Source organism: Leptosomus discolor, chromosome 3 (assembly GCF_034619465.1).
Source record: "Leptosomus discolor isolate bLepDis1 chromosome 3, bLepDis1.hap2, whole genome shotgun sequence".
Lineage (NCBI taxonomy): Eukaryota > Metazoa > Chordata > Aves > Leptosomiformes > Leptosomidae > Leptosomus > Leptosomus discolor.
The window spans coordinates 34,831,523-34,856,275 of NC_141393.1; the positions used below are offsets into that span (position 1 = coordinate 34,831,523).

Here is a 24,753-nt window from a genome sequence, read left to right on the forward strand (position 1 = left end):
AAATATTCACACAAACTATCATTTGTACAGCTGTGAATTAGTTTCAGTATAGTCTACAGAAAGAATACAAAAAAAGGAACAATTTCCTAAACAAAAAAATATTGTATTTCTTTAATTATTTTATTGTCAAATTTGTTTCCGTTTGCCTGGAAATGACATTTTGCACAACTTGGGTAAACAAAGGGGAAGCTTCTCTATTCTAAACATTTACAGAGCAAATTAATCTGAATTCATATCCCAGACTGGTCAAGCACAAGGGTGTAGTACAGTGGCTCCCAACCAAAGCATCATGACACCAGTTCAGGTCATAGCATTTATGAGATGGGGTCATAAACTGAGCAGAAATTCAATTGCAGACATGGGATTTGCAGCCAGTAGTAAGGTCATGAGCCTAGAAGACCAACTGAAAGTGTACTGATGTCATCAATAAAGTGAAGTCATACTATTGCTGGAGCTCCTCTCTGACATTCATTCAACAGTTAAAAATATGTCTGGTTTATGATCAATAAACAGGAAAGAAAGGGATTCTCAAATATACGAATGATCACTGGCCTCAGTGTATCAATATTGAACCTTGCTTTTAGAAACACAACCAAAACCAAGAGAAAAATTAATAAGCATCTTTAAACCCTTTTGCATAATATTACTTTCCACCAGAAAGTTTATTCACATATCTACTTATTTCTATAATAAGCCACAGATACATTTTTCTGGTAATATTTTAAGTGCTTCAGAAAGTCGAGTGGGATCTTTAGATAAAGACTCACTCACACTAACACACTGGCAAAAGTAATTTTAAATATTTCTTGAAGTTTTTAACTGTTAAAATACCAAGTTTACCGTTTTCTGGAAAATTGTAAAAAAAAATAAACTAAAATAGTTTATTTGGTACAGGCATTGCAGATACTGATTTCAAAAAAACAACCCAGCCCTGATGATTTGAGTAATTTACGTGAAAAAAACTTTAAAAGTTTTATGCAAAATAACATGATAAGAATTAACATCTGGATGGGTATAGTGTTCTTTCTTTTTAGACAACATGGATTTTTTCTTTAAAGCTTGATTTCTGGATGTTGGCTATAAGCCAAAAAACAAACCCTGAATTGTTCCACATGGTTGGTTTCTGGAGATGTCACCTAAGCATCAATCAGTGTCAGAGGAAATCAAAGGATTTCCATTTCAGAAAAATTGGTTCCAAAAATTGTTCTCAAGGCATGAGCATGGTGAAGACAAGGTGACTGTAAGCTACTTTTGTCATTCCTTGATTCCAGGAACTGTCAGAGGCTACAACAGCCTCAATCTAAACAGCATAAACTGGAGGATTCTCAGAGCTGCTGTAAATATACTGGCTGATAACAGACTCTTAAGAAGTTCAGCTAGAAATCGATGGAGCACATGTGAGCTCTGGATATAGCCTGATGTGTGCATGCCCAGTTTAGGGATCTTTACAAACCTTAGTGATAATTATTCACCTTACAGTGACCATTGCAGTGTGCCAACATAAGGCCTACTTTCTTTTGAGGTTGTGTTTGAGATAGATTCTGAACGCGCATCAAAAAATTTTGTAGAGGTATCTGTAAAGGTATACATAGCCACTAAGGAAAACAGTATTGCTGTCTAACCACTGCAGGCACCGATTCCATCAGAGTTAAATTCAGTAAAGGTGGAAATCAACACTTTAAAGGTGCCTTTCATGGCATTCAGAAAATGCAGATCATGAATTTCTATACTGCACAGAAGTAGGGGCCTAGTCCTAACATGCCAGAATAAAAAGCCAGTGCTCTTAAGTCTACGTGTTAGATATGCCATAAATACTTGGTAAGCACATACTGGCAAAAGCTGGATTTCAATGGAGCTATATCAGTCGTGCCAACTGAAGACCTTCCCCTCAAATATTCATGTGGCCAATGTACAGCAACAGAGGACACGGATGCTTTGCTGGACTGGGAGGCAGCACTGGAAGAGGCTGCTCAGTAGCAGAACGGACGTTTGCAGTGAGAGGAAAGGCATCTGGCTAATGTGACATGAGGTCGTGGCAGCGTAGGGGAGGTGAAAGAAGGCTCATTCACCTGGGACAAAAAGAAGGTCAGTCATGCTTCTTTCTGGGAATGGTTCTGACTGCACAACAGGGTACTTCCACCTTGATAAACACAACATGTGCTTATCAGGTATGGCAAAACATATGCCAACTTAATTTTTAATCTTTCCTAGATGTCTGTCCCTATATCTACAGCACCAAGATTCTTAAATGATAAAGACAGAAAAGATCTCATTCATCTGCACATATTTATTAACACTAGGATTTTACCTTAGGCTATTGGCTGAAAACCTGTTTGGTAATTTTTATTCAAGACAGATTCATACGACCACTACAGTGTGCTCTGCTCATTGATGTAGTCTTGGGGCATCTACACAATTAACTCTCCCTCACTGCACATCAGTGGCATGTTAACTTTTTCCTAACAACCATGTGGATGCATATAATTTCACCACAATATATGAAGCATGTCCAATAAAAGGAACATTGATGGGTACTTTAGTTCTACACTGCATCAAGATTTCATACAGGCTGGACAAAAGAGAAATAGAATTTGATCATTAAAGCAACTATATCCCCCAAGCCTTTCCCAACAGACTATATCCATAGTTAAAACAGAGAAATCAAAATAAATTAAATCTGAAAGCTGATGCACAAGACAAGGAGTGGGAGAAAACAAGATGTTTACCATACTAAGTATTTACATAAGCTCACTGTATGAGCTGCACCACAGCTGTTTGTAGGGCTGAAAGCAAGGATGCACAAGTTTTCCAAAGATTTTGGTAGAAACTTACAGATCACCACACCGCCCTGAGACTACATCATTTATGTCACCTAGATTTCTCAGTTTGAGGTGACGTTGATACATGCTTGATGAATGTAAATATTCCATAGTTATATGAAGTCTAGTAAATAGATCTCAAGTTGAAATGCCATTTTCTTTTTGCCGTTCTTCCTTCCCTCGGGGTCAGGAATATTGACCAGTGTGGAAAACAGCCCCAGGACCCAGTACCCTGCAATTCCACTACCTTGCAATTCCTAAAACCCACTAGTTTCAAAGATTAATCTTTTAGGTTTAAAATGAGGTAGATGTGGATGAGGCAGCTCCAACATCCCAGTTCCATGCATGTGAATCGCTGTTCTCTAAAACCAGCCAAAACCAAGCTTACTTTACTCTCCTGTACTTTAAAAGAAGCACAAAGATATTTGGCACTTTGACAAATAACAAATCCTGTTGCAGCAGTTCTTAAAAGCCAGGTCAACAAAATTTAACATCTTAACTTAAACTGCTGATGAAGACGAGTGAGCTCAAAGTGAGAAATTAGGTGGGTAAAGGCTTTGCAACTCCTTTCCAACAACTCTTTTGTGGGAACATAATTTAAAACATTTCAGCAATTCACTTTTCTATAAAAGACCACAATAAACAGGGAAATTTAAAGACGCCACATGGAAGCCAGAAGTATCCAAAGACACTCCTAGAGGCCAAGTTATGCATATTAAAATGCCCTGGTTCAATAAAGCACAAAAGAGTACAATAGAACAAACAGGTTTTCATTCACATATCTCTCCATCATTGATCATTACACTACTTCCTACGTTCTTTGAAAAATTAATGTAATATTAAAGAATTTACCAACTTTTATATAGTAACATAACATCTTTTAGGCATAAAAACAAATAAAAAATGAATAAGGTAGAAGAGCGGTTATTTGCTACGTAATATTGCAAACATTGATCTTAGTATACACTCCAGTGATTCATGAACTCCATAATGCATAATAGAATAAAGCTAAAAGTCCATTCACACAACTCTGTCGTCATCACATGTGACCTTTGCTCCACTTTCATTTACAATCACAGGAAACTTTTAGTCCATGTTATAATATCCCTTTCACCAACTTTGCATTTAATCTGATTTTACAGTTGTGTAAATTACATCCATATCAACCCAGCGTACAATTTTTATTTTACCAACCATAAAAACTGCATTGCTACCTAAAAATGGTACCTAAATTATACACATAAGATCTTCAGCGTCCTCACTGAACATGTAGTAGCCAATACAGATAAAAAAATGCTGCAGCTAGGCTTTGTTTTAAGTTTATATGACATTCACCTAAATTAGCTAAATTCTTTATCATCAGCCTCTATCAGAGGACACAATGTTGTGGAGGACATCATACATGCACATGATCAGTTGCACAGGCAGTGCAATGACATATGCAAATGACATTTTCCTCTGTGATTTGTACATGCAATATGAATCCCTTTCATATGCAAGTGACATTGTGCAAAAAATGAGCTTGTGCATTCACATACAGGACTCTTGTGCCAGCCTCTGTTATACTGCTACTCTTCCTCACCACTAAAATGGCCTAACGGGACCAGAAAGCAGACAGACTTACTCAACTGGAGGAGGGCCAGCAATACTAGATCTACACCACAGTCCCCAGTGCAGTGGCATGTCAAAGAAAAAAGAAGAGCTGATTAGACTGCTGTTGTTTTCTGACACCTCCAGCTACCTCTCATCTGCACCAGAGCTTGTGTAGAAACAGCATCTGTGTCAAGGTGCCATAGCCAGATGTTTTGTGGTCACTTCACCGTGTTTTAGTGACAGCTGAGAATCTAAGTCCTTGAGGTAAAGTGCCTTTACATGTTAAGGAAACCTCTCTCAATTTGCACCCCTAAATAAACTTCAATGATCCATCCCTAAGGGAGGAAAGTTAGGCATCGTTTCAAACTGCTGTGTATAGTGTTCATACCACAGTCCTGCTGTGGTGGAGGAAAGAGTTGCAGTTAACATAGCTAAAGGGAAGTAATGATTACACAAAAGCTACTTTTCCAGTTTTCATTGTTGTATGAGAGTACAGCTACTCCCTGCACTGATTCATTTGCTACCTGAAGGGTCAAGACCTGTTCACCTTGCCTACATGAGTAACCACAGTAACTTCAGTGGGTGTAGGTAAATGAACTGAGTAGAACTTGTCTTAAAGTAGAATATAAAAGCATCTTTAAACAGTTCAGTATCAAATAGGCAGAGTAGCGTGTTAAAGGTAAGGTAACCCTTTCGAACCAACAGAAAATGTTTCTTTTCTGCTGTCAGAAGTATAAAAGGGCTCTATGGATGCAGCTCTTCCAGACCCTATAGCGTGTCTCTGTCAGGAGGAACCACATCAACTTAAAATGTCTTGGGATAGTCAGAAAACTATAGATAAAGTAATACATCCAGTCTCAGCCTCTGATACCGTACAAGTATTTGCCATGTCTCAAAAAAATATTATGCTGGCTCAAGGCGGGGGAGGCGGGGGGGAATGAAAGTAATCTTTTTCAAGAATGAGTGTTCGACCTGCAAATTGGGTTATGGCAAAAAAAAAAATTAAAGAGAAATTAAATAAAATAATAATAGAAAGGAAATCAAGAGGTTCAGAAGTATCATAACAGATTAGAAAAGGGGTTTCTGGCCAAAACATTGCTTTTAAAAACTCAAGTGCCTTGAAGTTCAGATCATTGTTAGTTAAATACACATATACATGAATTAGCAGCAGTAGTAGTGATGCTAGCGAGAATAAAATATCATATATTAGGCAGCATCAGTCTCTGAACCTTCCTAACACCAAAAGAAAATGCATATATCACAGGGCCACTGAGATAAAGTAACGCTCAGCCCTAGAGGGCACAGATTTCGTCTTTATGTAAATCAGCGCCTGTCACTGCATGCATGATTCACTGCTCAGAGTGTACTCTTCTGTGACGAATGAGTCCCGCTTAATTTGGCAGTGATTATGCGGGTTGCTGGCCCTCTAAACCCCTTTGAACTTGTAATTGCTGCTGGTTTAAATAATGAACATTAAGGGGAGGTGGATTCATAAAACTGTGGATAATTACAATTTTTTTCTTTTTTCCTTTGTTTTTTTTCTAATGGAAATAAAAGGCTTCTGAGGCCACTGATAACTGTATCATACCAGGCTGTTACCGAAATAAAACTGCAGTCTTGTTCAGTCTCGAGGAAGGAAAGGGGATGGAAAGGAGAAGAGGAAAAAAGAGAGGGAGAGAGATCAGAATGGCTTGGATGCCAGTAGAAAAGGAGGAGCAATGGCATTCATGAATATTCATAGCTAGTCACATCTGTAGTAGGCTTGCTTTCCACCTTTTTTTCTTTGCAGTTCAACATGGACAAGAAGTGCTAACAAAAGAAGGTGATTGTGCCATTCTATCAGGCTCCAGGTTTAATCTTTACAGAGCATATGGGTGAACTTTTTTTTTCAATTTTCAGAGACTCCCATTTTTTGAAAATTGCAAATGCCTTCAACCAAAGAAAGTGTTCCCTCTCCCTCCCCCCACTCATGCTGCTTTATAAAAATTATGTTCCTGTAATTATGAATGTGAGGGAATCAGTTGCCAAGGAAGCATGATGTGTAACATGCAGCAAATTTGTTCCTCCTCCCCTTTATGAGCACTTTACTAAATCCTCCAATATTCTTTGATCCAGTAAAATTTTGATTTGCGTGTGCAATGTATTGAAACAACGATGACAACAAAAATTGTTATTGAGGAGGGGACAGAAACCAAAGTCAGCCAAGTCAGGCAGCTACTACCCAGAAACAAAGAATGAATGATAAATTTAGCAGCCTCATGTTCAATTTTCAAACAACACAGCAGAGATTTATAGCTTTGCTGCTCCCCTGGTAAACGAAGCAGCATACAGAAAGCGTGTCTGGTTTTGATTTTGCTATGTTTTCCCCCTTTTTTTGTTCTTTGCCTATTTGCAGCGGTTTTTTTTAAACTCTACATTTTCTTTATCCTGGTGTGAGATGAATATCAAAGGCCTAGTGCTGTTGGTAAGCCTCCAGCATACAACAGCAGCTCAATGGGATGTTATTAGAACGTGCGTCACAACATGGCAGACTGTGATTAATAGCAACTGTATCAACGGTAGCAACTTCTCAACAACGCCCTCCAGCAGCTCTGAAGGGGCCATGAGAAGAAGGAGAGAGGAAAAAAAAAAAGGGAAAAAAAAAAAAAAAAGTGCAAGAACTAGCTACCAAAGGTTCAGCTTTGAGTAGGTTATGTCAAAACTGTGTGACTGCTTTCAACAACACAGTGGGAATATTTATTTAAAAGCATACTACCAAATACTTGGGCTGATCAGTGTTTTGTTTTGCCAGAGCCAGTCATGTGAAGAGCAGGATCAGAGTGATGGAGAATAGGATACTGAAAAGACCTGTACTGGTCTTAGAGGTATAATCAGGGTTCCCTCCAAATGAAGAAAAGATTTTCCCAACATTTCATGAAAATTTCTAAGAAGACTGCAGGGCTGCTAAGTTTTTCCTGTTGTTGCATGAAAGAAAGCAGGTTTCATTTTAAATCAAGCATAAACTGATATCCTTGCTCTCCTTTTTTTTTTTTTTAATTACAGTTTAGAAACTCAGGTCCATGCATTAAGAAATGTGAAGCTTGTTCAAATGTTCCATTTCATACCAGAAAATATTTTAACAAATGTCACCAAAAATTCAAATAATCAAAAATTAAGCTGTTCAAACTGTAGCTCACAAATATATGGTTTTGTCCATAGCAGGCCCAAAAAGAAAAGGTAGATGCATCAATGGCTCTTAAACATTACGATCTGGATATAAACTTCCAACTCAGAAAGTCTTTAAACTTCTGCCCACCAAAAGCTTGGAGGACATACTGGGCCTTCTGGGATCATCCTATACTTGCATAATTTCTTGGCCCCTTCACTACCCACTGTTGACCCTTATCTGGCTCAGTGGACTGTTGGTCTGAAGACAAAAACATTTGTTAAAATGCTTTTAAAATATTTAATATTACCTGCTCCTTCTCACAAAACTTTTATGCTGTTCAGTGTTTTTCATTTCTGTCAATAGCATTTTAAAAACACTAATCATTCTGCCATCTTCTGTCTCTCAGATAGAAGAGGGAGAACTTTCACCTACAGATGTAAATAATGTTAGTAATCTCAGTCACAAATTAGGGTATTGGCATAGTATTTAGACTGAAAAAAGTATGTAAAACTATTTTAAATGTATATCTTAGTATTGCAGCAGATGTAATCTGTATCTCAGTGAGAGAAGCTGAAGAAGAGTGAGCCTGGAAGACTTGTGGTAGGGTTGATTAGGAGAAAAAGGAGAGGAGAGGAGAGGAGAGGAGAGGAGAGGAGAGGAGAGGAGAGGAGAGGAGAGGAGAGGAGAGGAGAGGAGAGGAGAGGAGAGGAGAGGAGAGGAGAGGAGAGGAGAGGAGAGGAGAGGAGAGGAGAGGAGAGGAGAGGAGAGGAGAGGAGAGGAGAGGAGAGGAGAGGAGAGAAAGAAGAGAAGAGAAGAGAAGAGAAGAGAAGAGAAGAGAAGAGAAGAGAAGAGAAGAGAAGAGAAGAGAAGAGAAGAGAAGAGAAGAGAAGAGAAGAGAAGAGAAGAGAAGAGAAGAGAAGAGAAGAGAAGAGAAGAGAAGAGAAGAGAAGAGAAGAGAGAAGAGAGAATGGAATAGCTCTGCAAATTAGACGAAAAGGTTAGGAGTGAATAGGAAGGCTGGAGAACACTGGTATAGTGCACTGTTCTCCCTCAGGAGTTAGAATGACATAGCCCAAGTGCTCTGCTCTTGGCCAGTTGTCTTTATCTAATGCTCCTCTTGTTAATTGTCACATAGTTAGTTCTACTGCAAGAGCAGGGGTTATCCAGGGTGTTGAAGTCCAGAGGCAAAGGATTATATACGTAATACCGAAAATCAACACCTGCTGAGCTATAAATAAAAAAATAATAAATCTTAACTATATTAAAAAATACAAGTAACTTTTTATTTCTTTCTCAAAAAAACACACAACTTGCTCAACAAACCACTGAAATATGCTGTATTTGTGCCAAAGACTCCCTTCAACCTGTTTATCTTTGAAGATCATAATTAAGGAGGACAAACTGGTTTATAGTCAACACAAGTTGGAAAAGAACTGCACTCACAATTTTTCTCAAACACTAATTTTCCTTATCTAAGAATCTTGCTTGATTAAAATCATGGGGCAATTAGCAGTTGAGTGAAGAGATTACTTTCTGTTGCAAAAAGCCAGCCAGCCTTTACAAGTTCTACAAATGAATAATTCGGGCTTAGTTCTCAGCTGTGTCCAAGCATGACGAAACCAAGTACTTCTGCTTCTGGCTTTCTGATCCCAGGGCTGGCTGCAGACTAGTTCAGTATCTAATACCATTTAGTGCTGGCTGTCAGTTTTGTTGGAGCACTCTTGTTAAACCTTTCCCACACAGGAATCACCCCAGCACTCATGACTGCCCAGCCACTCTCTTTCACTCAGAAATGAGTGGCAGAAGACAGTAAGAAGACAATCCATTTTTAACAACAAACACTCCCCAACCTATCACAGTTGCCTCTGCTAAGAAATATGTGGCGGTGGCCTTGCTACACTATCATGAGAGTTCCTTACAATGGAGCAGTATCCACACAGAGAAAGCCTCTGTCTTCTTAGCTGCTTAAGACACAATTCCACAGACTTAGATAGGTATTTTTCTTTCCCAGCAAAAAGGACTAATTGAAGATGACCTAGGAAAAATCTACAAAGTGGAACATAGCATCTATAGAGTAACTGTCATAATCACACAGCGCTAGAGCCATTTTTATATAAAGGTGGGAAGAGCAAGTGGAGGGAGAAATAACAACTTTATTCCTAATCCTTTTACTGAGGTTTAGCCAAACACACCAAGATCTGTGAATAGTGTACATGGCATAGCAAGAAGCAGAGTCATCACTGAAAGCTCACCACTAAAGATGAAAAACAGTGCAGGGCACACAGCCCTGTAGCAGAACTGCAACAGACCAGGAAGTGTCCTCTGAGTTCCCTGGGTAGGCAGAGGGCCACAAAGGTGTGGCAATATGTCTCGGAAAGGTCGATGCCTTTGATAACAGCTTTTCTATCAATCTCTTATCAGCATATCCAGCCGCAGAAGTTCACATGGCACTTGCGGATTCTAGGGTAGATGAATGAAGACTGATGAGAGAAGGGGAAATGAGATGTGGAAACCCTCAATTCACTAAATATTCATCCCCTGCACCTTTTGTTTTGCTGAGCCATAAATAACCAGTACTAATGTTACTAAACCAGCTATCTCAGGGTCAAATTCTGATAACAGATGCATGGCCTGGCTAGCCTGCAGAAACACATTTGAGGACAGTTTGATCCAGTCTGGAATACTGGTGATTTGTAAGTTTGATGTAAACCAAAATTATTATTTCTGCTAGGAACGTGGGAAAACCTGGCATAAAGAAAAAGCTGTGACATGAAGCATTTGTTTGGATCAAGTACAACTTACTCCTGTCTTCTGTATCCTTGAGTGTGATTTTCAGAAATAATCAAAACAAAAGTGACAAAACCCAAAAACCACAATGAACAAACAGCAGCTTTTAAGTGCTGTGGGAACAGAGACATTTGTTTAAGTAACCACTGTTTAAAAAATGCATACATAGTAACACCAAAATAAACAGCTTGCAATGTTGTTTATTTTAAGATACACAATAGTAATGTAAAGTGCTGCATGCACTGAATTCAGGGTGTCCTAACATTATTTACAGTTCTGAAGAGCAGTAGGAAAACTCAGCTCCATGCCAGAAGAGTCCCTGTTCAGAGAGCATAAGTCAGTACTCACTGCTTTTGCAGCTAGGAGGATTTCAACACGCAGCCATTGAAAGCTCCCGTGCTCTCTTCTTATGCAGGTAACTTCTGAACTGTATATCAAAATCCTACTAAAGGCACTTCATGCCAATGGATACCCAAAGCCCATTCCTGGGAAGGATAATTAAGAGGAAGAAAAAGAGATCTTTGTCCTGTCACTTCACTTCTTCAGAAATCTTCGAAACAGGCCTGACTCGCTAGACTGTCGTTAGCCAAACAGAAAAAATCCCCAAAAAGAGAAGAATACTAACAAAACTAAGCAGCGGTGTTCTGAAAAGTGACTGACTTACCGAACAGATTTATGTCCCTGTGTATCTTAATTACATGTGATTCTCTGTTGACAAAAAATGCCGTAATAGAAGTTTGTGCTACTTTTCTTCATAAAGCCAGCCTAGCTATAGCCAAGAAAACTGGACTTCATTCTGGCCACTCCATTGTCTATTTATTATTGTAATTGCATAGATTTACTATTGTAATTGCAACATTACTGTTATTATATAATCCTTGTGACTGCCAATAAATGAGCCAGAAAGAATCCAACTTGGATCTCAGATCCCAGGCTAAATTTGTAATTCTGGCAATGAGGGGGAAAAAAAGGAAAAAAAAAAAAAGCAAGCATTTTTCTGCCGTGCAAACTGAGCTCATTTGATCTGGAAGTCATTGAGACAAACGTGGAACCCCACAGTTACATTATTATAAAGTAATGTTCAAGAGCAAAATTTCATTTTAAATTCAAAATACAATCTCTTTCTTCTTAATGCTTTTGAAGAAAGCTGTGTGTGAAAATCAGCAGTTTGAGTCAGCAGGCACTCAGTCAATAGTTTCTTGGGGTCATTCTGCCTCTCTGAGGGCCCAAGCTTTGTTTTGAATCCTGGAGTCAAATTGCCATAAAAGTCTGTAAGTGAAAAACAGGCCGTGCTTTTCACCCATTTCAGTGCTCAAATTTCTTCATAAATCCACCATCAACCTCGTTTTGCGTTAAATTTGCATTGCATCCATGTCCTTAAAAATCAAAGTGGATTTTGAATGCTCAAACAATTTTTGGTGTTTCGTGTTGACTTTTCATAGTGCTAATGTTGGAGCAGATGCCAGAAATATTGGGGAACACTAAGCTGGGTAAGGGTTGATTTCAGACCTTGCCCAAATATTTGTGAAACTTCACATGCTGTGAATAGAGAGTGGTATATGTATTGTGTCACAGTCTCTGTCCCTGAATATCTGAAAGTGAGGTGTTTTTAACATAAGGTCCTCAATACAAATTTGCTTCCTTTGTTGGTCTGACAGAGCCCAAGGCTGGCTGACCTTTGTCATCCACTCAAACTCCCAATACCTGAAGGAACAGTAATTAAATATTTCTCTTAAGCTTAATTCTTCATTTTGGGTCTCAAACCCGTTTCTAGTTTGAGTTTGTAAATTAATTTTGCAAGAAATTTCCCACTGACAGATAAATGAAATGACATTTTAAGAGTTGAAACAAATACAACAGAAACTTAAACCTGAAGGGAGCCAAATTTGTGAAGGTTTCATTCTGAAAAAAGCTCTAATTTAAAAATATTTTTCAATTTTTTATCATTAATAAGAAAATTTGGAAATACAAGAAACTCTTCAGGCAACACTACTTCAGTGTAACCCCAGGAATGCAAGATGTTTCTCAGCAGTATTTCTTCAAGTGTTTTTTTGGAGTCTAGTTTTAAAAGTGCTAAGCAAAGGCACTTCCACAGATTGTTTTACAGTCTCAGTGACTGAGGTTTTTTTTGGTTGTTGAATTCCATTATTCCTGCAAGGCATTTTGTTCCCTCTCAGTAATTTCCCCTCTTGTCTGTTTGTAGCCTGTGCTTGTTCACCAATTCAGTATGCACATTCTGTGTCTGTGGCTAGATCTTATATTTTTGGAATGGACAGGGAGAGCACTGGAAACAACAACACAGCTCTTGTTTCTCTCTTCTTTCAGCCTCTGCTACACTTTTTGGGGAATAAGGGCCCTGATAGTCCAAGCTCTCCAAACATCCTTCTGTATCTTTCTTAGACTCTCACCAGACTGGCCTCAGGCTAGTTTCATAATCATCAGGAAAAAAAAGTCCTGATATTGAGCATGAGATCATAGCACGGTGATCTCACTCTGAACGTTACCTTTCACTACAGCAGGTCTATTGACTTGCTTAGAACAGTTTGAATTTCCCACCAGCTCAGTTGTGTGATATTTGGCCTGTTTTAGGCAAGATACCTTTTCACAGAGTGAGCCTACAGGGCACTGAGTAGAAAACTCATGAACCCCCTTGTTTGAAAGAGTTTTCAGTCTCAGCAAGAAGTTTGCCACAGCACTTGTTCAGGCGGCAGTAGAGCATGTTACAGCATCATCAGGTTGGAGAGTGCAGTATCATATATTTTCAGCTGGGGCTTTGAGTAGGAATCAGATCCCAGGAGCTAAACTCAAGATAGTTTAACAGTTCTAGGGTTACATTTATTTGTATCCATGCTGGCAAAACACCAGGATCTTGTTTGCAGACATTTTATTTTCCCACTGCACATATAGTTTTGTACAGGTTCATAGTGGGATTTAATCTCCTTCGCAAGCATTATTGCTCTTTAAATTGACAGCTTTTGGGGAAGAAAAGAGAAAGAGGCAAGAGCCTTTTTTCTCTGAAGTTTCTTTACCTCCAAGAGCATTGCAGGATATAAGTTCAGGTTTTACAGAGACAGGACAGCTAAGTTTAATTACAGTTGTCAATTGTCTGCAAATGCCTAGGGTAGATATGCACCAAGTAGCGGGATTTTTCTGGTCTGAGAAGTCTTTGATTGGCATTTAATGGCCACCATACAACACACGCATACAAAGTAGGCCATTTAAAATTGAGATGTAAGCAGGCACACTATGTGGAACAACGTGGGCTTCTCAGAATTGTCCTAAAACTCTGCAGCTCATCCCACCATCCACAGAGAAGTTCATTCCAACTCAGGAAGCACCTCTCTTTCCTAAAAGATGCTAGTTCATGCAGTAAAGTGTCCATGTGGAACTGGAAGAAACAGAATTGAGAGACAGACCAAGTAACACAACTTTTGGAATAGTCTGCCAAAACAATCAAGGAGGGTGGAAGGGACAAGTAAATTTTCCCCCTTTTGTTGTTCACAATTAACATGTTTTCACATGTGTTTCCATCTCACTTCCTACTTTATATCTGAAAGACATCAGAATATCCCTTTATAGTTGAAATAAAAGCACTCTTTAAACATTTAGACTTTGAAGTGATCCCTCAAATTAACCAATTTTCCTTGCAATTTAGGAGTGCCACCATTCCTACGCACCTACGCATTCCTATGCACCATTCCTTTGTTGACTCCCTCAAATACACACATCACTTTTCTGACCACATAATGCTTCTTATACCTGTTATTATTACACGTATTGTGGTCTTTCTCGCTATTCATATTCTGTATCTCTGAATTGTCCAATTGTGGACTATCAAAACGGCTATCAGCTGTCTGCATGTTCTCCTCAGTAGTCAGGGAGCTTCCCAACACGAATCAGGGACTTAGCAGTAGCCTTTCTGTCCCTTACTTTTCACTCTAGTTCACCCTCCTGCTTCCCATGTCTTCATTCAAGCACAAGTGGGATGCACAAGTGGGATGCACAAGTGGGAAACACCTGGGTGAATCAAAAGAGGCAGCAGAAGGATCAGGACTGGCTGGAAAGCTGCCAAAGTCCTATTTCACACCAGGAAACTCCCTGGGCTGTTTAGAAGGAGAATATCCACTAGTGACTTCTTGAAGTACAAAGATGCATTTGTTAATACTATTGCACTCCCTTTTTTCTGACTCCTGCCCCTCTTCCTTTCTCTTGCTGCTTCCTAGGTAGGATATTTGATACTGTTTGCATACAATAATCACTGCTTCAGGTCAGCAGCATGGAAAGGATCTGACAAACAAAAATAACCCAAACCTGAGACACTTGAGCTAAAGTACCTTGCAGCAATCTAAAGCTGTCATTTTCAGTGTAGACCAGAAACAACACTTCTAATTTTATGTTAAATGCTCCCTCATAAAGGGAAAATCATCCTGAACTTTCAAAGTCTACAGAAGTTCAAGTATTTGTACAAGCATTGCCTGACTGTTGTGCTAGTGCAGCAGCAGGATAAAACCACAACAGAAGTGCAGGCCTCAGTAATTCAGCTGATGCTAAGTATAAGACACAGGTCTTGCGCAGAGTTTTTCAGCTGTAAAAAACAAAAGCACTCCAAAAAACAGACACCGTCATTATGCCATACTGTTTAAAAGGGGAAACTGAGGCACAGTGGCTTGCCATGGTCACAGCTAGAAATAGGACTGAAATCTCCCCACGCTTGCCAGAGTTTACTTGTGCTAAATCATCCTGGGGACGGTAGTGAAGGTTCAGCCACAAGAGAATGTGAGAGATAGCTGAGTACTCATAAATTTGTCATTCTATCATAAAATAGAGGATCCTTGAAAGACTTGTTAATTTCTTGATATAATATATATAATATAATTTGTCAATAAAGTGGTTATAGTGTTTAACACTTATTAAGATGCAAAATTTTGTCTGTTTATTTGTCTGTCGCCCATTATAATTTTGCTCCATCATCTTGTCCAACTTTTTCAAAGGGATCGGAGTTTCACTGAAATTAGTGAAAGCAGAACTGAGAGGTACACACTGTTGGGCACTAATCTGTGAATTATCTGCAAGTATTTGAACACAGAGAAACCAAACCTGCATTTTTTATCTTACCTGAGAGGAAAGAGAATGGCTTTTATAAAGATCTGTGTACGTTCACAGAATATCAAATAACAATACAGCTTACATCATCTTTGGGTTTTTTTAATTGGCCTAACAAGCTTCAAAGTAGTCTAGATTAGGCCATGGTCTTACAAAAACCTACTCCTTTCGTATACTTAGTATACATTAAGAAAGCGAACAGGAGCTTTCTAATCGATATGCAGTTTAGTCAGTGTTTCCATGGTATATCCACTTTAGAATATCAAGCTGTCACTTTGAAATGTACCTCAGGCCAAATAGAAGCTCGATCAAGATGATAGCAAACTTTCTATAGCATTAAACAAATTAATATATGCAGATTTTTTTTAAACACTAAACTAAAATATTTGCTGCCACTTACTTGGCTACTCTGATTCATTGCGCTGACGTGTTATGAGACGTTAAACGTTTTATGGACGTAAGTAGTTAACTGCTACAAATAAAATGCATGTTTTGAACTGCCGTCATGGAAAGGTAAAACCAAGATTTTAAAAAAATCTTTATGACATTATATAGTGAGTTGCCAACCTATCATCCAGTATTAGACAAAACAACTGAAATTAGTTCTGGCAGATTTGGGGCTAACAGTTAAAAATAAAAACAGCAAATGTAAAAGCATAAAAACTGTATTGCCGTTATGTTTAAAGACAATAATAAATCTTTAAAGATGCCAATGATTGCTTTGGATACTACAAACGACTGCTGCCAATCAACTCTAAAATATGTAATGCATGGTATTCTAAGTATCCTAACTCAAGGCAAACACTACAAGTAATATTATCTGCCATGAACTACTCTCTTCATTAGGCAACGATAAGAATTGACGTCTTCATTTCTTAGCAGTTGTGGAACTGTTGGCAGAAACATGCTTTTTTTTTTTAACAGTACAACTCTAATTTTACAGAAAACTTCTTTGAAACCAATTACTCTGCTCATGAATCTTGAAAGAAAGGTCTTAAATAAACATGTCCTGAGGCAAAACTGAGAGGCAGTTTCACTTTGCACGAACAACAGCAACTGCTTTTCCCCTAAAAATATATTTTATATATACTTATACTCATGTGCAGGCACTATAGAGAAAGGGAGGAATTACGAGTTTTCTGATGATAGCTATTTTAGGTGGTGGGACTTGAAGATACTCAAAAGAATTCTCACCTCTAGTTGACTAGAGCTTGATTTTCAAAGGCTGCAGTGCACAATATTTATTAGTGAAATATTCTTGGATTGTTTAAACACTATTTATATTTGCATATGCTTAAGTTAAATCCCCTTTTACCTTGCAACCCTCAAAGCCACAACTCTATATAAATGAATTCTTGTCACTACTACTTCCTCGTTTCAATTACTTGAAGGAATTCATTACCTGGACTTTAGTATTCTTTCTTCTTTTCTTTTCATTTAATTCCTATACTGACTCTGCAAAGCTTTGTAATCTGACGATAACCACCACCAGAAAACACCAGTGACTGATCCTATCTTTTGCTAGGCCACGTTCAGCTTGCTCAGTCGAGGGTTTTTAATCAAGCCTCAACTAAAATTATGCACATGTTTTTCATTACATTCTGTTCTCAGTAATTCCTTGTTTGAAAATGGCAGGTAAAATATTACATTGGGAAGTAACATTTAGCCATGTTATCTGATGGTTTGGCAGTGGCTGACCTCATATGCCACATGAATGAAATTCACCTCACTGCTGTCCTGACACACTGTGTTGCCTGTTGAGGAGGAGGAGGGGGAGGCAAAAACAGGCAGGGTGGTGAAAAAAAAAAGAGAGGTGAAGGTAGAGCATAACTAGCTAACATCAGACAAGGTAGTGTGAAAAACTATTACAGCTGGCCTGGAAAGGGACCATTAGGTAGGCTCAAGAGCCTAAATCGTCCTGGTAGCGCCATGAAAGGACTTTGCTGCAGCCCCTCAGCCTGCCAGGGATTCAGGGAGGGAAAGGGGATGAAGAAGTGAGAACCGGAGGTGAAGGGTGGTGTATTTCATTTGCTCATAACTTGCAGGATTCACAATTTGGGGATTGTTTGGTGTGTGTGTATGCATGTGTGTGAATTTCACCCTATATATAACTTGAAATCTTATTAGATAACATCTCAGAGACACTGCAAATCCAGTATTTCTCAGAATGCTATTTTTGAAGCTGAAACACACAGCGTATTTCGATCTCCAAAGAAGTACAATAAAGACCCCCCCTTCAAAATAAAACAAGAAGTCAGAAAAAAACAAACTTGAATGCACATGCAATAATTTCCAGGCTGGCATCCTGTGATTGTATCTGATTATTTAAATTTCGGACTGTCTCTTTAATTTGAGGAGCAGGGAGAGAGGCGACAGATGGCAGACAGAATTGACTTATGTCCTCTATTCTTCTGCAGAAGAAGGGGGAGTGCAGAAAGTTTGATCGAGGCATAAGCTACAGTACGCAGGCCTGGCTACAACTATCTAATAGGTCTTTTGACGGATCGGTTCGGAATATTTAGGGTTTTTTCTCCCCCAGACAGGCTTTGTAAAAAACCCACAGTCCTGGAGGTTGCCATGGGTGACGAGAGCGCTGACATCCAGTCCCAACTACAAATAAGCACATGACAAATGGGCCCGGAGCCCTCCGACAGCCCTGAACCTTGGTGACCCCCTAAAATACCCAGCCTCCCAATACCCATGCCCAAAAAATAAAGCATAACAAAATATATTTTTTAAAACTGAAAGCTTGCACTTAATTGGAAACACTGCCATGTAACTGAAATGCTTAGGACAGCATGTACAAGTAAAAATAAATCACGCAGTATTGTTATTTAATGTGCTGTGACATCATTTCCTGAAATTAAACAGAGATGACACAGATTCAGACAGTCCCTGCTAAGGTTCAGTTCAAACAATTCACAGATGTTTTCCTCCAGCCAGCAGAAAACAATGCGGGGCTTAAAGCACTCCTCTCCCTCTCCCCCTCTCCATCTCCCCAGCTTTTTTGCTGGTACAAGAAGGTATGGCAGTTTTATAATACATGCTCCCACAAAAATACTCTTTTTTTAATTTAATTACTCAGGCTGTTGTACTAAATAGATGGATCATTGTGTCACAAAAGCATCAATTTTTCAGAAGAAATAACAGATGTCTATGTAACAATGATTAGATTAACCACTCCCAGACAAAGCTAGCTTTTGAGGCCCACACACCCCATGACCCTGGGTTCCCTCTTCTGTAGGGGGTGGATGTAAAAATGTCAGATCTAATCTCAGATTCCATTTTTAAAACAAACAAAGCCCCACCCCCACCCCATTTCAGCTCTTTCCTTTTAAGACTGTGGCGTTTAAAAGGTATATGAATGTTCGGTCTGTTAATAAATCTTTGGGACTGATTTCTTCACCAAAGATCAGGAGCACTTGGAGGACGAAACCTTTCAGCCTGGGATCAGAAGTGGCAATTTAAGAAAGATTTCCAGTTTTATTCTGTCCAGGCTGGTGATACCATAGCACAGGACAGGAGGGGAATGCTGGGACATTAGGCAGGGCTATGCCACCACCAGCAATAACAAGAAATGCTAACAGCAGCCACCAGCTCTTCTGGTGAGCGACAAGAGCAACTTTGGGGTACAAAGAAAGACACACAGCTCCATCACCTTGAGGACCACAGAACCACAGGTCATGGGAGTTTAATGATCAAACACTGATTTTTCTTTAGCACTAGGGTGAAATCATTTAACCTTTCCTTACAAAGTTTACCCAGCTGAAAAATGAGCGCAATATTCTTCTGCGGGACGTGTCTCCGACTGGGTGGTGTTTGTACAGTCTGAAAGGTCTGTCCTACAGCAACAGGCAACTTATCACCTGTCTGCAAACCCAGCACACAGTCAGCCCTGCCTAAAAAGCAGAACTAGAATAAAACTGTACCTTAAGCTTCACCAGCTCTCTCACATGACACACTGAAGCAGAAATGGCAGCCATGCGAACCCACATGCAGGTCGTTTTACAGGAGAATCAGAGGACATCGTCTGTCTCCTCATTGTACCCTGGGAGCTTATAGCATGTTACAATGCAGTCCAACACAAGCACTACAATTCACCAGAATGTCTTCGCATTCCTGTGTTTTCTTGATTGTCCCAGCCTTCCCGTCACCATTTTAATTGGACAAAGGTCTGTTGTATTTTTTGTTTTGTTTTTGTCTTTTTAAAGTACAGCAAAAAGAGCAACATGAAGAATGCTTCTCATGGATCAGGACTCTGAGGAAAGCTGTTCTACTGTTTAATATGAAAGTAAGCTGTTCAGTGTGGAGTGCAATAGCCAGCTATGTTCCTAATCCTCCTTTAGGTATCATTCCTAAAATCATGATATGGGAGGAGATATTTATGAAGGTGAGGTGGTTTCAACTGTTTTGAAAGCTTGCTCCAAGATCGGCTTTGGTTGATGACATTCATGTAGAATCAAATCTACTGAATAAATAAAATAGCTGCCCTGTATAAAAGGCTTGATAAGCCATTCATCAAAATATGGCAGAGATATATTATATATTCTCAGATACACCCACATAAATACAGAAAAAAAAAATCTGTTTCAGTAAGACTGTTCATATTATCCAATCTGACCACCTGAATACAGCAAGTGAAGAAAATTAATTTAGGTAAGTACAAAAGCTGTGGCTTGTTCATTTTACCACATTCCAGCAGAACTTACTCAAGCCTGACACTGAAGCAGATGAAACCAAAATCTACTCTACAAGAGACTGTGTAAAGAGTAAGATTTTCAGCCAGAAGATTGTGGAAAACAGGCTAAAATGACAATGTTCAAACAAATGTTAGGAGACAGAATTTCAGCTAACAAAAAAAGCAAAAAAAAACCAAAACAGCTAGACTTCACTGACTTCAGGGGAGCCATCCCAAATATCATCAGCTGGGAATCTGGCACTTCATTAAAAAGGGTTAGTTTTCAGCCTTCCATTGGTATATCTGGTACTTTTAGTTAAGATATATGTCTTCTTACAGGCTATAACAAAAAAAAATAACCGAAATAGAATTTTGGGAAAGGGCATCACTCCAGTTAAGTGTCAAAGAACAAACGCGTCTGTTCTACCAGCTCTGTAAAAGAAGGGGAAAAAATGTAGCAAAAGTGTAGTTCTTGATACACTATGCTGCAGAAAGGGATGAACTACTAGAGGTACAAGTCCATAGAACAGTATAATTACTTCCTTTATAACTCTGCTCTCTTCTGATTATGTATGTACATTTTAAAGGTCCTCCATCCTTCAAAAGGGCATGGGAGGAGGGGGGCTGGCTCTGTATAGTTGCTGGTAAGAAATCCTAATCTCAACATTGGTGAAAGCGAGAGGTGTCTATACATTTGAGCACTTCCTGTTTTTGCTTCGTGACCAAATATGTTCTTTGCAGGGCAAATAGGGGAGCACTTGAGGGAGGAAAGCAGAGATGTCTGAGAGGCTAATTGAGTGTACTAAGGACTCCTTGGCATAGAGGAGAAGGAGTCTTCCAAAGCTATGAATAAACTCTCGGCTTGGGTCAGATTTCTTGCTGTTTCTTTTCTTTAACCACCTTTGAACTCAAATAAGCCCTAATGTCAGGTTTACCTTTCTGATGTTGTAATCTTTATGTACTATTGAAAAGCTTATACTACCAGACTAGGATTTCCTCTACTTTCTTAAATACTGGATATTATCCAGAAAACGCATACACATTTCTAACCAGTTCATCCTCAGAGCTTTCATCTTCCAGTACTGTTGTAATTCCAAATCTGAGACAGAGCTCAGTGAGTGAATGAGAACATGACAGAAGCTCCTACTCTTTGCATTTGATTTCCAACAATAAAAACATGCATCTATATCCTATTTCAAATATAATTAAAGTTACTGCAAAATGGAAGCTATGATAGGGGTTAGAAATTGTTTTGAAAGACACAGGCTGTAAGATACATTCATTCTACATAAGAGTTCAAGTGCCTGTCTCTTCAAAAAAAGCCACTTAGGCAATTCAATTTTTAAAATTGGCTACCTTAGGAGTTTGCAAACTGATTGAATAAAGGAAAAAAAAAATAGCTTTTTATTTAAAATCATAAGTAAATACAATTAGTCAGAACTGAGTTACTCTCTTTGAATTTGACAGTCTAAAGGAATTTCAGGTTTAACCCACACCATAGAAGATGGACTGCAACTGCCTCTCCTTCCAGGGAAACTAGAGGTTAATGATTTTTGTCATATTGAGACTAACAGCTAACAATTGCTACAGTTGGCCTTTAGTATTTTATTTGTCCTTTTGAGGTATTCAGAATAGGTGACAATGGCTTGCAGTTGAGAACATATGTAGAGAGACCCCTGTGGCTTATGGAAAAGTTGCTCCATGCTGGTTGGGTGTTTGAAAAAAAAATACAACCAGAGCTCTTTTATGTTCCTTTTCTTAATGAATGCATGAATGTCAAAATGTACCAATGGCCCATTCAGGGGGCAAAGCCTAAGCAGCTCCTTCTTTAAGAACACATCCTGAGATGTAAAATACATTTGCTTAACAAATTAAAATAATGAGATAATTCAATTAGTTTCTTTAAAAAAAAAAAAAAAAAAAGAGAAAGAAAAGAGGGTACATCAGGGGATTATTGTAATACAAGAACAGGTCATACAGCACAAAGGAGGAACAAACCAATTTGAAATAAGGTTAGAGTAGTAATGAAGGAATGTACATTGAATCATGGACTGCCATTGTAAAGATATTTAGTTGAAACAATAAAATTGTACACCACAGATTCCCCTGTTCTGGCTCAGCCAGCGTTGCACATTGAATGGACAAACCAATTTGAGAAAAAGTGCGAGATCTTTAAAAGAAAGGGGTTCTCTTGCTTCCCTGTATGTGTTTATGGCAAGAATCTTTCTGAATTTACATTGCACTGGTCAGGGGTCTCCATTATCAGTTTGCAGGTCTGAGAATTACAGCACAGTAAATCTTTCAACACCTGCAAACTCATTAAAGCTTGGACGGTAAAAGGTTTGGGGCTTTTTTGTGTTCATTTAATTTGATTTTTGCGAGGCCATCCTCGCTAGTGATGGCAAATTTCCTCAATTCATGCAGGATGGAGAGGGTCAGGAGAGAGAGGCTGGAAACAAGGAAAAGGGATTTCAAAAAGCCAGGAGGACTTTCCTCAAGAGAAGCAAGAGGCAGTTGACTGTTTAATAAGCATGTGTCGAATGCTTTCAAGGAGCACGTGAGAAGGGAAGGCAGGGAGAGAAAAACCAAGTTGTCACAAATTTCATAAGAGGAAATGGAATTAACACAGAGATATGTACAAAACAAACTGGTTTATCTGTGGTCCTGCTTTTTGCTGTCTGCTTGTACTACTCTAAAGATACCCTACAGCTAAATGAAAAACCCTCCACTCACACTCACTCGACTTCCAAATTAAAAACATTTTACAGGTTAGTAAATCTCCAGCTGAGGTGATGTAGCAAAGAACAGCTGTGAAGTAATTTTGATAATGATGAGAATAATAAGCACATGGCAAGGTTCAGGGCTTTGCTGTTGCAGCTTCAGTGCTCCTGAATAGATAAAAGTGATTAAATACTCCTGATTATCCCTGACCAATATGTAATGGATTTACAGCCCTTTCAATTAGTCAGTATTTGCTTAGGACTCATTATTTTGTCTTTGGTTAAGTAATCAGCCCAGAGACTCATGTTCTGTCTAATTCCTCTGAGCCAAGTGGGTACAGGGCACCTGACCTTTGAAATGGCCATAGCTGGGAGGCAGGAATAACCACTACTCCAGCAGAGACACTGGCTATTCCAGCTAATCCTGACCCCACAGGCCAGATCAATGCACCTTAGTTTGCTACTAATGTCCTTACATCAAAATGATGGTTTAGAAATGTGGATCTATTGCTCCCCCCTTTAGCTGTGCTGCTAACGGAGCAGTTTGATAGTTCCTACCATAAATAAATCGGGTACCTTGTCCTGAAATCATTACACTGTAACCAACATCAGCTACCACAGAAATTTATAAAACTTTGGTAGAAGAAGAGGTAGTTAATAACAGTTAACATTTTAAGCCTTATCAAGTGAGAAACAATTTTACAGTGAGAGGAAGAGGAAAATCAATTGATAATTTTACCAGTTTCCATTATTTCCCACATGAAGTAAACTACAACGAGTGTTACTAGGTTTTCTGTGGAATCATGTTTTGATACTTAAGTGAAGCTATAATAGTCAACAGAACACCAACACATTAAACGAATTGCAAGCAGGAGGATAAAGATAGCCCATGGAAAGCATTGCTTTTTCACATATGTAATCTCTCTCCCCCAAATGTGAATATGGCTAGCTTTTAACATAATGGACTTGAAGATAAGCTAAAAATGTGCTTATTGCCTCTGTTATGCAACTGAAGAATTAGGGAACCGGCAAGACTTCTATATTTCTCACAAAAAGTAACAATGACAAGTTTGCAAGCTGTTGCTTTGACTTCCCTAACATCCACAGTGTATGTCAGCACACACATACTGGGGATCTCTTCCACCACATGCACAGGAAGTTTGTGTAAACAGAGGCCAGCAATAAAGAATCCAGAAGGCAGAGCTTTATATACACTAAAGCAAGAAACACCCTTTTTTGTCCCTAGGAACATTTTGAACAGTTCAAAGCAAAAAATGGTTACTTTATATGCAGGTATTGTTCCATGCTAAGGCTTTGTACTCTCTCTCTCTTTCTCTCTCTCTGTAGGTATGTAAGTGTGTATATATATACATATATATATATATACAGGTTTCTTTCAGATTTGTCATGATTCCAAGAGCCAAGGAAAAAAAAAATAATCTAGAATTAAAAAAAAAAACCAACAGCAACAATAATTGAGCCCTAATAATGGTTCGAAAATTATGGGGACAATTGATTTCTAATAATGATGAATAAACCTCATTAGGCACATGAATAGAAATCTATTTTGGATTTGGGCACCACTTACTGTGAGATGCTGGAAAAGCCATGCTCTCATGATATTTGTTGCTACTTTGGGGAAAATGCCTCTTTTCTTCTGACGCTTTTTGTCCTTGTCTGGGTCATCGTCATCCCCTGTACCAGGTGAGGCTACACTGTTGTCTAAACCATCTCCTACAACAAAGATAAAGACAGAAAGGAGGAGACATTTAATGAAAAAATGTAGAAACCAAAATGTATCATTAATTACCAAGACACTACCACAGTTTTGTTTTGATTTGCTAGATCAGGTACATACAGTTTCTCATTATATATGAGTGCTGATACAAATATGTAAAAATTAGA

The 24,753-nt window shown here is 38.8% G+C and overlaps 1 protein-coding gene across 15 annotated transcripts in view; it reads right to left on the reverse strand.

The window, feature by feature from the left end:
* MEIS2 (Meis homeobox 2) overlaps positions 1 to 24,753 on the reverse strand; it is a 171,248-nt gene that overhangs the window by 94,647 nt on the left and 51,848 nt on the right. For all 15 annotated transcript variants that reach the window (XM_086463342.1, XM_086463341.1, XM_086463356.1 and 12 more), the window contains one exon: positions 24,437 to 24,582. In XM_086463342.1, coding sequence (XP_086319468.1) covers positions 24,437 to 24,582 — 146 coding nt within the window. The remainder of the gene's footprint in view (positions 1 to 24,436; positions 24,583 to 24,753) is intronic.